Source organism: Molossus molossus, unplaced genomic scaffold (genome assembly GCF_014108415.1).
Source record: "Molossus molossus isolate mMolMol1 unplaced genomic scaffold, mMolMol1.p scaffold_m16_p_3, whole genome shotgun sequence".
NCBI lineage: Eukaryota > Metazoa > Chordata > Mammalia > Chiroptera > Molossidae > Molossus > Molossus molossus.
In genome coordinates this window covers 8,246,589-8,261,085 of record NW_023425366.1, presented here as the reverse complement: position 1 = coordinate 8,261,085, position 14,497 = coordinate 8,246,589, and the positions used below count along the sequence as shown (strand labels likewise).

Sequence of the window (14,497 nt, the reverse complement as noted above, 5' to 3'; positions counted from 1 at the left end):
AGGAGCGAATGAATGAAGAACTCGGAGGGCCTAGGACATTTGCCGCAGGAGAGCGATGCCAGGGATGGTAGGACGTGTCCTGTGGATTGTTCGTTTACCACGAAGCAACCATGGCTGTTCTGTTGTGTGGACCGACACAGGGCTTGGGGTTGGCTCCGCTCCCGGGATCTGCAGCGAAGACTCTGACGCCCACTTCTGTGACCCCTGCAGTTAGGGCAGCTGCGCCCTCGCCACCACGAGCTGCTTGAAACTTTGAGTACAGAGCCACTGAAACGCAGCTGTGAGCATGTGTTTCTGCTCCACACAAGTGGGACTGAGGGCTGCCCTCCTGGGAGACTCAGGAAGATCACCCACAGGAGGGGTTGTGCTGTCCACCACACCGCCTCCTGAGAGCCGACAGGACACACAAGACATCCTCATGGCATGGGGTTGGTCCAGTCCCCCCAGCCCCGAGAGCCAGCGCCTGCTGCTTCACCTTGCTAATCCTTATTTGGTGTGTTTTTCACAGGACTTGGCATCTGAGGGGCCTTCCAGGGTACTGTTTGCTCAAGAATCCATTGTGCCGATCTTGCATAGAAGCTCATTGTTCTCATTCAGAGACGCTTGACCTTGGCTGCGCACCAGAGTTCCCTGGGGCATTTAAAACAGTACCAAGGCCCAGCAGCACCCCAATATTTTTTTACTCAATATATTAAGAATCATGTTACTTTTTAAAAGATATAATTAACATAAAACACTGTGTACGGTATGGTCCGATCTAAATTAGGTCTCTGGAAGGTAGTTGGTTCGAGCTCTCTGGGTGGTTCTCGCATGCGGCTGGGGCTGAGGACAACTGGTCCAGTGAGAAAGGCCCTTAGCTGGCAGCCAGGGGCCTTATGTCAGTGTGTCTCAGTCACCAGTGTGGGTATGGGTAACCGGGATCCTGTTAGAATGCACATTCTGAGTCAGTAGGCTATGAGGGTGAGCAAACCGAACTCTGGGGACAGACGTGTCCCAGGTGGCGTTTCGTCAGTGATCATCAGTATTTTTCCATGATACCAAACCAGCTTGAGTTGAAACTTCCCTCGGTCCCTCTACCCTCAGCTCTTAGTAACCCTCACTTCTGGTTTCCTAAAGCACTGATCTTTTTTGAAAATATGTTTTTATTGGTTTCAGAGAGAGAAAGGGAGAGAGAGAAACACCAATCAGCTGCCTCCTGCACGCCCCACCCTACGGAGCACTGAGCCAACAACCCGGGCATGTTGGGAGTTGAACCGGCAACCTCTTGGTCCATGGGTCAGGGCCCAACCACTGAGCCACCCCAGTTGGGCTAAAGCACTTATCTTTATGTAAACTCACTGTTTGCTGTTTTCACATGCATGTGTGTCCTCTCCTGTGCTCGGTTATAGCTCCTCAAAGGCAGAATCCCCATGTTATGTATTTTCATAATTCCCACCACACTCAGAAGAGTGTCTCACACATAATAGGTGCTGCATAAATGCTTCTTGATTAACTGAAACATGAAATGTCAGATGTGGAAGTCTCTAAAAAAAATCCAAAGGACTGAAAAATGGAAGGTGTTTTTCTTTGTTGAGCAGAGAAAAGTTTAGACAGACAAGGAGGAGAGGCGACTGGGGATTTAGATTTTTATGCTAGCTTTTCTCACCCTGGGTGAAATAGTTGGAGGGAGAGAACCAGGACTCCAATTCCAGTTCCACACTCTTCCCATTCAGCATGCTTCTTCTGCAAGGTCATGGCAACAGCTCCCATTGTGACTCCAAGTGCCCCACGCAGCAGGGAAGGCATCAAGCAGCATCTAAATGTTCCAGAGGACTTTGTAGGGCCTGGGTCATTGCTAAGTCTGTTCCCCACCCGTGAACTTCATAGGTTTGCAGCATTCTTTTCTTTTTTTAATTTTTTTTATTGATTTTAGAGAGAGAGGAAGGGAAAGGGAGAGAGAGATAGAAACATCGATAAGAGAGAACATCCACTGGCCACCTCCCGCATTTCCCCCACCTGAGCATGTGCCCTGACCAGGAATCGAACCGGCGACCTCCTGGTGCATGGGTCAACGCTCAACCAGTGAGCCACACCAGCTGGGCACAGCATTCTCTTCTAATTGTTTCTCAGGAGCCACAGGAAAGGCCTTTGCTTGGGATTCTTTCCATGTTAATGCCAGTATGTAATGACAGAGCAACATCCTCCAGTTATGTTGAACTTGGACATTGATAGCTAGGACCATCTAGAGCACAGCCATAGAGAGTCACCTCTGAACAGTGAAGGACTTGCTGTCATGATACCACCTCATCCACTTCAGATATTTCAACCAGCACTTATCTCTGTAAATATGGAAAATGAGATGGATCTCAGATTTGGCCATGTCTATCACTTGCACTTGCTAAGGAACAACTGTTAAATCATTAATTGACAAACACAGCTGACTGTGAGGGTGGAAATAACAGCAAACACTTACATAATGCTTACTCTGTACTAGGTACTGTTCTAAGAGCTTTACATCTATTATTAGCTCATTTTATCTTCACAATAACTCTAGGAGGTACTACAATTATCTCCATTTACCAGATGAGGAAACTGACGCGGTCAAGTACGTTGCCCAAGACCACACAGATTGCAAGCGATGAGGGTGGGGTTGGAACGCAGGAGTCTGGCTTCAGAATCTGTGCTTTCATCATTACCCAGTATAATCTAGTTATTTCCTGGTAACTTTCAGCAATTGTCAAGGCAACTCTCAAGATGGAGGAGTGTTATTATTTTTAATAAGTTGTGTCATTCCAGATAAGGAACTACTTACGAATTAAACAAAGCATGACTATCTCCAGCAAAACAGCACAGCTACCAGCCTCCTCCAGCAGCCCGAGGTGCAGTCACATCATAACTCAATATGATAATCTCTGATCCCCATGCAAAACCATTAAAAACATCATATGACATCTGGTGATCTTTTTAATGATTAAAAAAAAAACTTTATACAACACCTAAGGCAAGAGAAACAAAGGAAAAAATGAACACATGGGACTACATCAAACTCAAAAGCTTCTGCACAGCAAAAGAAACAACTATCAAAACAGAAAGGGATCCTACTATATGGGAGACCATAATTGCTACCGATGCATCAGATAAGGGGTTAATTTCCAAAATATATAGAGTGCTCATAAAACTCAACAAAAGGAAGACAAAGAACCCAATTAAAAAATGGGCAGAGTATCTAAATAGACACCTCTCCAAAAAGAACATACAAATGGTCCAGAGACATATGAAGAAATGCTCAACATCACTAATCATCAGAGAGATGCAAATTAAAACACCTATGAGGTATCACCTCACACCTGTCAGAATGGCCGCCATCAACAAATCATCAAACACAAGTGTTGGCGAGGGTGTGGAGAAAAGGGGACTCTAGTACACTGCTGGTGGGAATGCAGGCTGATGTAGACACAGTGGAAAACACTATGGTGTTACCTCAAAAAGTTAAAAATTGAACTGCCATTTGACCCAGTGACCCACTTCTAGGAATATACCCTAAGAAAACTGAAACACCAATCAGAAAGAATATATGTACCCCTATGTCCATAGCAGCACTATTTACAATAGCTAAGATCTGGAAACAGCTCAAGTGTCCATCAGTAGATGAGTAAATAAAAAAGCTGTGGCACATGTACACAATTGAATACTATGCAGCTGTAAGAAAGAAAGATCTCTTATCCTTTGAGATGGCATGGAAGGACCTGGAGAGTATTATGCTAAGCAAAACAAGCCAAGCAGAGAAAGACAAATATCACATGATCTCACTTATTTGTGGAATACAATGAACTAAACAAACTGATGAACAAAACTGACCCAGAGACATAGAAGTGGGGTACAGACTGACAAGCCTCAGAATGGGGGGCTGGGGTGAGAGATAAACCACAGAACTTATATGCATGTATGCATGAACAATGAACATAGACAACAAAGCTGGGGACGGGGTGGGAGGGATGGGGAGGAGGGTGTCAGTGGGGGGAAAAGGAGAAACATCTGTAACAAAAACAAACTAATAAAAAATAAAAAAGTAAAATAAATAAAATAAAATTTATCTAAAATCTTAAAAAAAAAACAAACTTTAAATATATTTTGGGAAGAAAGAATTTCGAGAGTAAGTCTCCGTTCCCTGGAAAAGCAGTTCTCTTGGTCACCTTATAACCTGTGCTGGGTCAATGAAATGTCCTTGTCTTGCTTCGAGGGTGTTGCATATTAATTTTCAACTTTCAGAGAGGCAGGGTAGCTTGTCACAGTGTTTCTTAACCTAAAAGTGGTGACTGTTAGTAAGTAAATTTTCCGGGTTGTGAGCAGCATTATTTATAAACTGAAATAGGGTAGATCAGAGTTTATTGCAGGCATTAAGAGTTAGTATGGTTTGCCCAGCCAGTGTGGCTCAGTGGTTGAGCATCGACCCATGCACCAAGAGGTTGCCAGTTTGATTCCCATTCAGGGCACATACCTGGGCAGACTCGATCCCCAGCAGGGGGCAGGCAAGAGGCAGCCAATCAATGTTGTTTCTCTCTCATCGATGTTCCTATCTCTCTCCCCCTTCCTTTCTCTCTCTCTCAGTCAAAAAAATATTTAAAATCTTTATAAAAAGAGTGAGTATATTTTGAGAGATTTTATTTTTAGCTATATCAAGTAAATACGTGGATGCTGGGTGGTGATTTCTTCCCCAGGGTCACTTTTGAACTTCTAAAGCTACGCTTGTAGTGGCTTAAACGAGACTGGTTGGAATGGGCGGTCTTCCTCGAGGGAACCCGGACCACAGGCCAAGATTTCACTTCTGTTCCTCAATATTCTCATCTCTGAAATGGCGAGAGGACCAGGACCTCCCTCATCCCATAGCTGTGAGAATTAAGGGAGTTAAGACATCTAATGTGCAAGGCGGTGCCTGGCACGTGGTAGCCCCCCAGAAGTCTTAGCTGCGGTTACTACATGGTCATTTCCCTCCCATCTCCTTTTCACCCGGAGGGGGACTTGGGAAGTCCGCTGTGTTGAATGCAGTGACTTCTTTGCACCGCAGATGAACTACATGCTCACATCTCTCGGCAAGCCTTCCAGGATCATGACCTCTATTCTATGCCATTGTTTTACCCAAATATAGGGGCTGCACGCAAAGGTGTTCGTCAGTCCCTGATACCTGCAGGCTTCTCAGCTGCCCCGCGATCTTCCCCTGGCCTGGGATGGCAAAGTCTGGGCGTGGGCGGCTGCTGGGCTTACCACCTCTTGTTTATCACTTGGGGAAGGAACATCGCAGTGTCCCCACACTTGGCTGGACTTGGTGCTTGCGCAATCCTCAGAACATATGAAAACTATTTCAATTGACAGCAAGTATTTCCTCACTGGCTCACGTTCAGCAGTAACCACTTTGTCCACATCAGGGTGACTGCGCCTGCTGTGGCCACTGTCCCAGAACTGGCCCTTGGTTGACTGCATATGTGGATTTCGGAGCGGAACCCCAAAAGTTGTCTGGCCCCATGTGCCTCCTGCTTTCCCCTCGTGACAATATTTCCTCTTTCACTTTTCATGCACCTCTAACCACACCCTCTAGTCTGGTCTTATCATGTCTTTCCTTTTTAGGATTAAAATCATGTGTCAGGTTTATTTATCTGTTCTATAAAATTGTTTTTCTTAGGCTGTCTTTACAGTTGTAGTTCGTAGTCACATGAAGGACTGTTGCTTTGTCTTCTTTCTTCCCTTATTGTTTCCCACTGCTGCTCAGCTCAGGAGAAATGCTCGACAGCTGTGTTTGGTTCCACTCTGGGCAGAGGGCACGGTTCTCCCTCCAAGCCCCTCCCCGCTGGAGCCTGTGTCGGGGAGTGATCACAGGTGTGCCGGGCTGTTGACAGCAGATGGTGCCGGCGACACCGTGCAGTAGCTGCTGAGTGCCTTGCTCCACCCGAGCTCTGGAGAAGGTCAGCCTCCCCCCACCCCTCCCAACTGCTCCTCTTCTTCCTTCTGTCTCAGCCAGTGGCTCTGGGAAGATCAAAGCCAAACAGTGTCAGAGCCAGGACTAGAGCAAACATCTCTAAACTTGTAATGCAGTGTAGTTCCTCTTCCTTTAAAAAAATATGTTTTTCAATTACAGTCACATTCAAGATCACTTTGTATTGGTTTCAGGCACACACACAGCACCGTGGTGGGACAATCATATACTTTACCCTGCGCCCCAATTTCCAGCACAGAATTATTGACTGTACTCGCTACACCGCACTCTGCACCCCCGACGACTCTGCACCAACCAACCTGCCCTCTCGGTCCCTTACCCTTTCACCCAGCGCCCAGCCCTCCTCCCCTCTGTGTTCTCTCCTCTTCTGCGTGAAAGAACCGGCAGAAGGTGAAATACTCTCCTCAAACCTGCAGGCATGACCGTAGTTGTGGTTTAAGTATGTTTTACTAAGCACTGATTTTCTGGGAGCACCAACAATTCTTGTTGTTAGTGCTTGGGCTAGCAGAAAGAAGAGCTTCTCCAGGCCCTCCCGTGTGCTAGGCGCTGCCTCGGGAAGCCCACGCGTCCCCAGTGTCTTCCTTCGGGGCAGCTGGGGCAGCGGCCGCCGGGCTCTGGGAGGCCCCTTCTGTGCGCGTCTGGCACGCAGGCCGACCCCAGCCGTGCGCCAGGCCTCGTGTACACCTCTCGGTTCACACGGGGAAAGCGCTGTGTCTCCAACAGGAGGACCGTGGAATTTTATTTGAAAGAACATTCTGCCACCCCCGATGCCTGCTTTCAGGGCAGAGGACCTCCTGCCACTCGGGGTTTCCGAAGATGTGTTTGCTGGCGGCTCTTGAGGGCGGGCGGTGTGTTCAAACAAGGACATTTCCCGGCCTGCATTTCGTCGCTGCATCAGTCTGGGTTTCGGTGGGAGGAAGAAGGGGCCCATCCCCCAGCCTCGGCATCTCTTTGCCGGTGCTTAGGTGTTGGCATGGATCCCACCCCCCCGGCCCCCTCTGGACTGGAAACTCCATGAGGACCAGGACAGTGTCGGTTTGGTTTCCCGCTCTGTTCCGGGAGCTGGGCCTGGTACCAAGGAGGTGTTTTAATGAGTGTTTGTTGAGTGGGTGGCTGAAGGATGGATTTGTTCAGGAGGCTTATAAATGACATTTTTTGAGTTTGTCAACAGAGGGGAAAATGCCAAGCTTCGGTTCAGAGCACCAGATATGTACCCAGAACTTGGAATTGGGGATTTGTATGTGTTTGTTTGTATGCTACTTATTTTTAAATTAAGTTTTGACACATTTCTAAAGATACTTTAAGACTGAGAGCCTCTCTATTGCCCAAGAAGGAGAGTTTTAGGTCAGAGAACAACTATATTAAGGTTACAGTTGAGTTGAAGACTAATATAGGAGAAAAAAAAAAAACTTGACCATCTTCAAAATGGCCATGGAAATCAGAAGAATCAGGAAAACGTACAAAGTCAGTTTCCCCAGACTTGTCCTTGTGTGTCTGCAGCTGCAGATCTTGGGGCTGCAGGGAGTTTGACCTGATATCCTACATATGGGAGGCGTTCTCCACTTGCCAAAGCGTGTGGGTGCACGCATAAGTGCTTTAGAGTTGACATCTAGTTCATGAGTTTGCTGGCCAAATCTTTCGAGAGAATGCCAACGTAAGTGATTTTTCATTCAAACATCTGTGAGAGAGAGAAAAGGCCCTGCCATGGCTGCTGTGGGCCCCACTCCACTTCCCTGGCCCACTGGCTGTCAGCGCCGCCGCCCATGGCGGGCAGTTGCCACCAATGCACACGGCTGAGCACACTGCCGGTGCCCCTCTGGCTTTCTCAGAAGTCAGGTGAGGACTCAGCCCAAGTGCGGGTGCAGGCCAGAAGTTCATGGGCATTAATACTTCCAGTGCACCCGTCAGCCAGCGGGTGATGGCGGTTGGTACCTCTCATTCTTGTCTGGGACACCAGTGAGGCCACTTCCCCAGGATCTCAGAGGGGTGTCTGTGGGCTCGGGCCCCAGCGGCCATTGTAATAACCAGCTGAACAGCATACATTTTATCAGCTGGTCTCCCTCCCCTTCCCCAGTCCCATTCTCTCATTTCTAGTTCCTGAGCTCACCTTCCAAATAAGTGACCTGTTCCCAAATCCTGTCTCTAGTTCTGGTTGCTTAAATAGGTCCTAAAAAACAAGGCCTGAAATCAAGACAAATGGTCTGTCCCTGGAACCAAGGGTGGACAGAGGAGTAACCGACAAGCAACAAGCTCAGAAAGTGCGATTTAAGAAAACAGCATTTCTGGAAGTGATTCTTCTCTCCCACTTTCCATGTGAGTGCATTCGAGACCATCGTTCCCCTCCTGACCTCATGCCTTGTCTTCACCTTTTATTCTGCAGACTCTTCTGAGAGGCCTAAGTTCACCAAGTGCCGTTCACCTGAACTAGAGACTTTCTCATGCCACTGGACAGAGGGGGTGCATCGCGGTTTCAGGAGCCCGGGAGTCTTACAGCTGTTCTACATTCGAAGGTGCAGCCTTCATGCCCGTCTGACTTTTATCTCCGTAGCTTTTCTGACTAACGTCCTGTGCGGCGGTAGGAATTGAAAAGGTTTCTTTGGATGATCTAAATGTTTTTATTCATTCCTTTATTCAAAAAATAGTAAGGAAGCTCTTACTATGTGTTGGGTGCTATCTTAGGCACCGGAGATACAGCAGTGATTATTGCACAGAGATAAAGTCTCTGGTCTCGTGGACATTCCTCTTCAATAAGGGAGATAGACAATAAAACTGTGCAAAGGAAAATGTCAGCTGCTGATATGGCTTCTTAAGGAAAGAAAAGCCAGAACGAGGACAGAGTCAGCACTGTGTGTGAATACGAGAGTGAGGGTGAATGTGGGAAAGTGTGAGTGCATGAATGTGCATGAGTGTGTGACGGTGTGAGTGTGACAGTGTGGGTGAGTGTGTGCGCATGTGTGGACAGGGAGTTTGGGTGAGATTGTAAACGAGGAGGTGATAGGAGGCCTCTCCGAGGCGTACATCATAGCAGAGACGTAGCGCACTGCAAGAGGCCACGTGGCTGTCTGGGGGAAATGGCAAGCGCAAAGGCCCTGAGGCTGACCTGGCAGGTGTGTAGAAAGCAGGAGGCCAGCATGGATGTTGCCAGGTGGCACATGGGGAGAGTGACATGAGAAGGGGTGAGCGAGTTGGCCAGGAGGCCGTGGGAGGGCTTTGAATTTTGCTTTGTCTGTGGTGGGAAGTCATAGAGGTTGTTTGAAAAGGTGTCTCTTTTAAAAGACTCAGTTTGGTTCCTACACAGAAAAGAGACTATGTTCCTGTTAAATGGATTAATTCAATAGGGATCAGAGTACTTTTCTATCTATTTTGCCAGCAGTCCTTTAAAATGACAGGGAAACACAGATCTCCCACCCAAGGCGTTTATTTCTTACCCTCGCCTGACATTATTTCCAGTATGTTTACTCTGATGTTGCAGCTTTGTGCTTTCTTTTTTAATTTGGGGGGCTCAAGCACTCTGTCATCTCCTCTTTTCCACCCAAACCGCAAGGAAGGCCTAAGCAAGATGCAAGTGAGTGGGAACCCTTTCTGCTAGCGGGTGGTGGTCACGGTCCATGGATGACGCTGTCCCACGGAGGAGGGGGTGGGGGAGGGGAGATGTAGCAAGCAGTAAGGCGGAGCTCAGGGCAACACAGCTGAGTTCTGGCCTGGCTGGGCCCTCGCTCACCCACTAAGGGGGGGAAATGAGTCCGTCTTTCCACAGCTCAGCCTCCTCATTTGCAAATCGAAGCTAATGGGCCTCCCCTCCTGGCTTCTAAGGAGGATTTTATTAGCTAACACGTGAAAAACACGGCACAGTGCTTGGCACATAGTAAGTACATGATAAATGGTACCTGCCTGTTTTTATTATTGTAGTGTGATAAATTACATCATTAAAATAATGATGGTGCAAAATTCCAATTCTGGGTTACAGAAGTGATTTTGATTCTTTACTGTTTGTGATTCTTGGCACCCTGTAAGATTTTTAATGCCCAGCGGGGAGTGCTTCATTTGCAAATAAGATTTGCTTTGAGTAAGCAACCGGGCCTGGCCTACCTACCTTCCAGGGTGAGAGTGGTCTCTTGGACGTCCCCCAAAGGGCACACAAGGATGAGATGGTTGGGTATCAGATGCACTTCTTTCTCATCGATATTGACACCAAAGAGGTGAGGGCCAGTAGACAAAGCTGGTCTGTGTTTTGGACAGAAAGCGAAAACTTTTGGTAACACTTTTCAATACTTGTTGGTTATAAAATGAAGAGAGAGGGATTTAATAGGTTCAGTTTTCATACTTATGCTTCAGCCCCTCAGACAGCCTGCTCAGTGAAACTAAGTCAGCTATGTAGTGATTCGCAGGTTAAGGACATGAACGGAGAAATAGCGGGCTTGGGCCGCTTTATGTAAATAGGTTTCCCCACCCTGGTGTTCACCACATCTGAACCTGAGCAGAAAGGTGAATCCCCAGGTGTGAAGTCTTCACTATACATGTCCATCCGGTACCGTATGCGGCGGGGCCCCACACCCGGGGCTCCAGGCTCCTCCCGCAGCCTGTCCCTGTCAGCAGCCCCAGCCCAAGCCCAGGCGCTGTCCCGCAGAGATGCTCCTGAGCGTGTGAGCAGGTGGAGGGGAAATCTCGGACATATTCTGAAGGATGTCATAGTTTGGGCCCTAGTGGAGTTTGGGGTCCCAGGGGGAAAACTGTCACCTCCTCAAACCCTCAAAGCACAACCTTGTGATTAGTGCCAATCCATACTGGCTAAAATTGGCATTTTGTGGGGGGTTTTTTCCTTTAAAAATATAATTATTTTGAATAGCTCAGCCTAAGTAGCACAAGCCCCATCCGGCATCTCTGGGAAGGGCAGGATCGGGGGGTTGGGAGTCCGAGGACCAGGCTGCCCATGAGTGTGCAGGTGTGTTAGACTCAGCCTGCCCACGTGCACAAAGAGGAGACCGCCCATGCACTTCCTGACTCTTGTCACTGTCTCTCAGAAGTCAGTGCCCAGGCAGCTCCTGGAATCACAGGCTCACGACTCCGCATCCCAGACACACAAATAAAACGGCGACCTGATTTCATCCAGAACCAGAGCAGTGGAGGGGCCTGGCCTTGGCAATGCACAAGGGAACCTAAACGTCCTGCTGTCTGTCAACAGGACAGACCCCAGGCAGCCGCGTGCTGGGCTGGCACCGCTCCTGGCCAGGTGAGCTGGAGGAGGGCAGCCATTCAGACCAGCCTCTGTCCCCCGCTGATGGAGACTGGGCCACATTCAGCCTCCTCCCCTGGAAGGGACTCGTGAAGGCAAATCCAGGCACCGCAGGAGGTGGCCCAGGGAGCCGGCCAGAGGTGCTCCCTCTCTCTGCTCCTTGCCTCCAAATGCCTCATTTTCAAAGGAAGTGGGCACGTGAAGACCCAGTCCCCCCCAGCTGTATCCCCCATCTCTGCCATCCCCAGCCCCCCCCCCCCGGCCCCCTCCACAAATTATCCTGGCCTTTAAAAAGAAAGTTACTTGGCCCTGGCCAGTTTGGCTCAGCGGTTAGAGCGTCGGCCTGCGGTCCTGAGAGGCCCGGGTTCGGTTCCCGCTAAGGGCATGTACCTCGGTTGCAGTTTGTCCCCGGCCCTGGTTGGTCATGCGGGTGGCAGCCACTTGATGTGTCCCTTCACATCGATGTTTCTCTCTCTCTCTGTTCCTCTCTCTTTCTCCCACTCTATCTGAACAAAAAAAAAAAAAAAAAGAAAGTTCCTTGTCCATGCCAGGTTATGGGGGAACTCAGCAGGGACAAAGGGTGTTGTTCCTTTCTTTTCTTTTCCTAAGGAAAAGGTTACATTTCAAGCCTAAAACACATAATCTGTATGTAATGAAAACAGTTGTCCTTAAAACATCAATGATGATTTATTTTCATTTTTTTTTCCAATTGGTTGCCGGTAGATGGAAAGCATTTCTTCTGTTTTGATTGATCATCTCCAGCTCTCCTGCTATCTCACAAGGTAGATGGGGAGTAACCCGAGCACTTGCCTTGGGGAGTGAGAGCGAGAAGCTGCACAGACCGCATCTCAGGGAAGGCAGGAGACAGAGTATCTGCTGTAAGGCCACTTGGCCTTTTTTGTCTAAATTGAATAGTTTAAAAATAAATGTCCGCTATTTATTTGAAGTAACAGTCAGCTTTGGTTCATGAGGGCGGGGTTGGAAGCTGTGATCTGAAGGCGCTCCTCCTGACCCCTCCGGCCAGAGGCTCAGTCATTGGTGCTTTGGAGCTAAGGGACCCAGGATCATCTAAACAGGTGTTTCCTGTGGTCTCCGTGGGGGTCAGGGTGCTGATGTGCCAAACTGAGACCCACAGAGCTAGCTGCTCTAGACCAAGCCCGGACCTGGTCAGCACTGGCCCACATCTTTAGGACATTTTCATGCTAATTGTAATGCTGTTGGGTATGCTAAATACATGCGCTTTCCCGGCTACTCTTGTACGAAAGCCTCGTTCTTCTTAAACCATTCTCTTTAACGTACTCTTGTTTAGTTGGGAACTCAGGATAAAATAAACCATACTATAATTCAATGACCCACCTATTCCTAATTTAAAACATCTTTTTTCTACTATGAATGCACACACACACACACACACATACACACACACACACAATTTATCCTGCTCCTCCCCTCTGCCCACATTTTCCTGTCAGGGATGAGCCATCCTCTCCTCCAAGGGTATGCAACTTTTAAGACTCTCAGCCAGGCTTTAGGCAACAGTTCCCTGTCTTGGGCCCTGGTGTTTCTGCCATTTGAATCCCAAGTTCTTCCAACAGCTGATGAGCAGCTGTCCCAAGGACCTCCTGGTAGTGCATAAGTTTCTTCCTGGTGCCAACAGACCAGCCTGAGAAACAGCTGCATTTATCTTCAGATAGAGCGGGAGGGAGAGAGAGAGAGAGATAGAAACATCCATGCGAGAGAGACACATCGAGTGGTTGCCACCTACATGACCCCAACTGGGGCCGAGGACAAATTGCAACCGAGGTGCGTGCCCTTAGGGGGAACCGAACCTGGGTCTCTCTGGTCTGCAGGCCAATGCTCTAACCACTGAGCCAAACCGGCCAGGGCCAGCAATTCTAATTTAAGAAAGCATTTCCCGTTGCTTCCTGCTCCCCTCACCACATTCAGTCCCATGCTTCTTTACCCAAATGCTTTTGACCCCTCTGTTCCCTCCTTTCCTTTCCCTAGCACCATCTGTTACACTTGACCCATCCTTCTGATTGCTAGGAACGCCACCTCTACCTTGAAGCCTTCCATGAACAACCAAAGAACTCATTGCCTCCTCAGCTCTTAGGGACCCTCATGGGCACTTGCAGGAGCACGTACCCCTCTCCTTTATAATGCAGCTTTTTAGACATATTCCCAGGCAAGAGTAATTCCTTGGACACCCATTCATCCTGTAATGCTCAGCACAGTGTTTTATATGTAATCAGTGCTTACTAAATACCAATGGAATGAATACAGGAGACCAAAAAAGTACTAAGATTGGAGATTGTCATTTCTGGGGATTGAGATTGTCATTTCTGACGATCTAGAGTGAAGGTAGGGACCAGATCTTATGAATTATCACATCTGCACGGTGCTAATGCTGGACGCGATGCTTATACAGTGCTCGCGTGGGGGGGTCGCGGAGAGGCTTGCTGGGTTCGGTCAGTCGGTCAGTCAGCCAGACAGGAGAGCTGTGTCACATTCTGTCACGGGTGTGCTCTGCTCCTGCTGGGGCCGCTTGGTTCAGATCTTTACGTTGCATTTTTGTTCAGGTCCCCATGGCAGCAGACCAGGGAATTTCCTTTCCCAAAACTCTGGCTTCCATCCGCAGGGAAATTCCGGGCACCCCTGTTCCACTCAGCACATCTCCTGCTGAGCTCTGAAGTCGCCAGTGTGAACGGCGCTCTCTGGGGAGCGGGCTGGAGAGGAACTCGGTGGTGGGGCGTGGACACGCAGCTCCTCTGATTCCCTCTGTTCTCCCTGCGTCCACCCACCCTCCGCGACTTGTGTTGTTGTTCCTTCGTTTTTATCTGATCCGAGGTCAAGGAAAAGAGGAACTTGTTCTTTGTGGGGGAACCAAGAAAAGGAACTCATAAGCAAACACACTGATCCAATTCAGCTCGTGGTTGTTTCCCCGGTTTTTTTTCTGTATACTATAATCAAATGCCCATTTCGAGTTACAGAAGGGAAAAGAAATGCTTTCTGGGTTTGGAGAGACTTTTGAATTGCTGGGTTTATGCTTTCTGTCTGTTTCAGGGGGACAGGGGATAGGCAAGGATATCATGTTTTATGCATATCCCTGGGGTGTCCAGCATGTTTGAAATGTTCTCCTGGCTCCTTGTATAATTAAGGAAAAAATTGGAAGTACAGGAAGGAGTTCAAGGCATCAGGAAAACTGCCCCAAGTCTCGGACATCTGTGGGGAGGTGGACACGAAGCACCGTGGTCCAGAGAAGGGCGGTAACTGGTTTCCACCTCAAGGCCACCGGC

General features: G+C 48.5%; 1 protein-coding gene across 1 annotated transcript in view; it reads left to right on the top strand.

Moving 5' to 3' along the window:
• Window positions 1–14,497, top strand: part of GHR (growth hormone receptor) — a 229,859-nt gene that overhangs the window by 197,970 nt on the left and 17,392 nt on the right. The window contains exon 4 of the mRNA XM_036280505.1: window positions 8,349–8,478. Within this exon, the coding sequence (XP_036136398.1) occupies window positions 8,349–8,478 (130 nt within the window). The remainder of the gene's footprint in view (window positions 1–8,348; window positions 8,479–14,497) is intronic.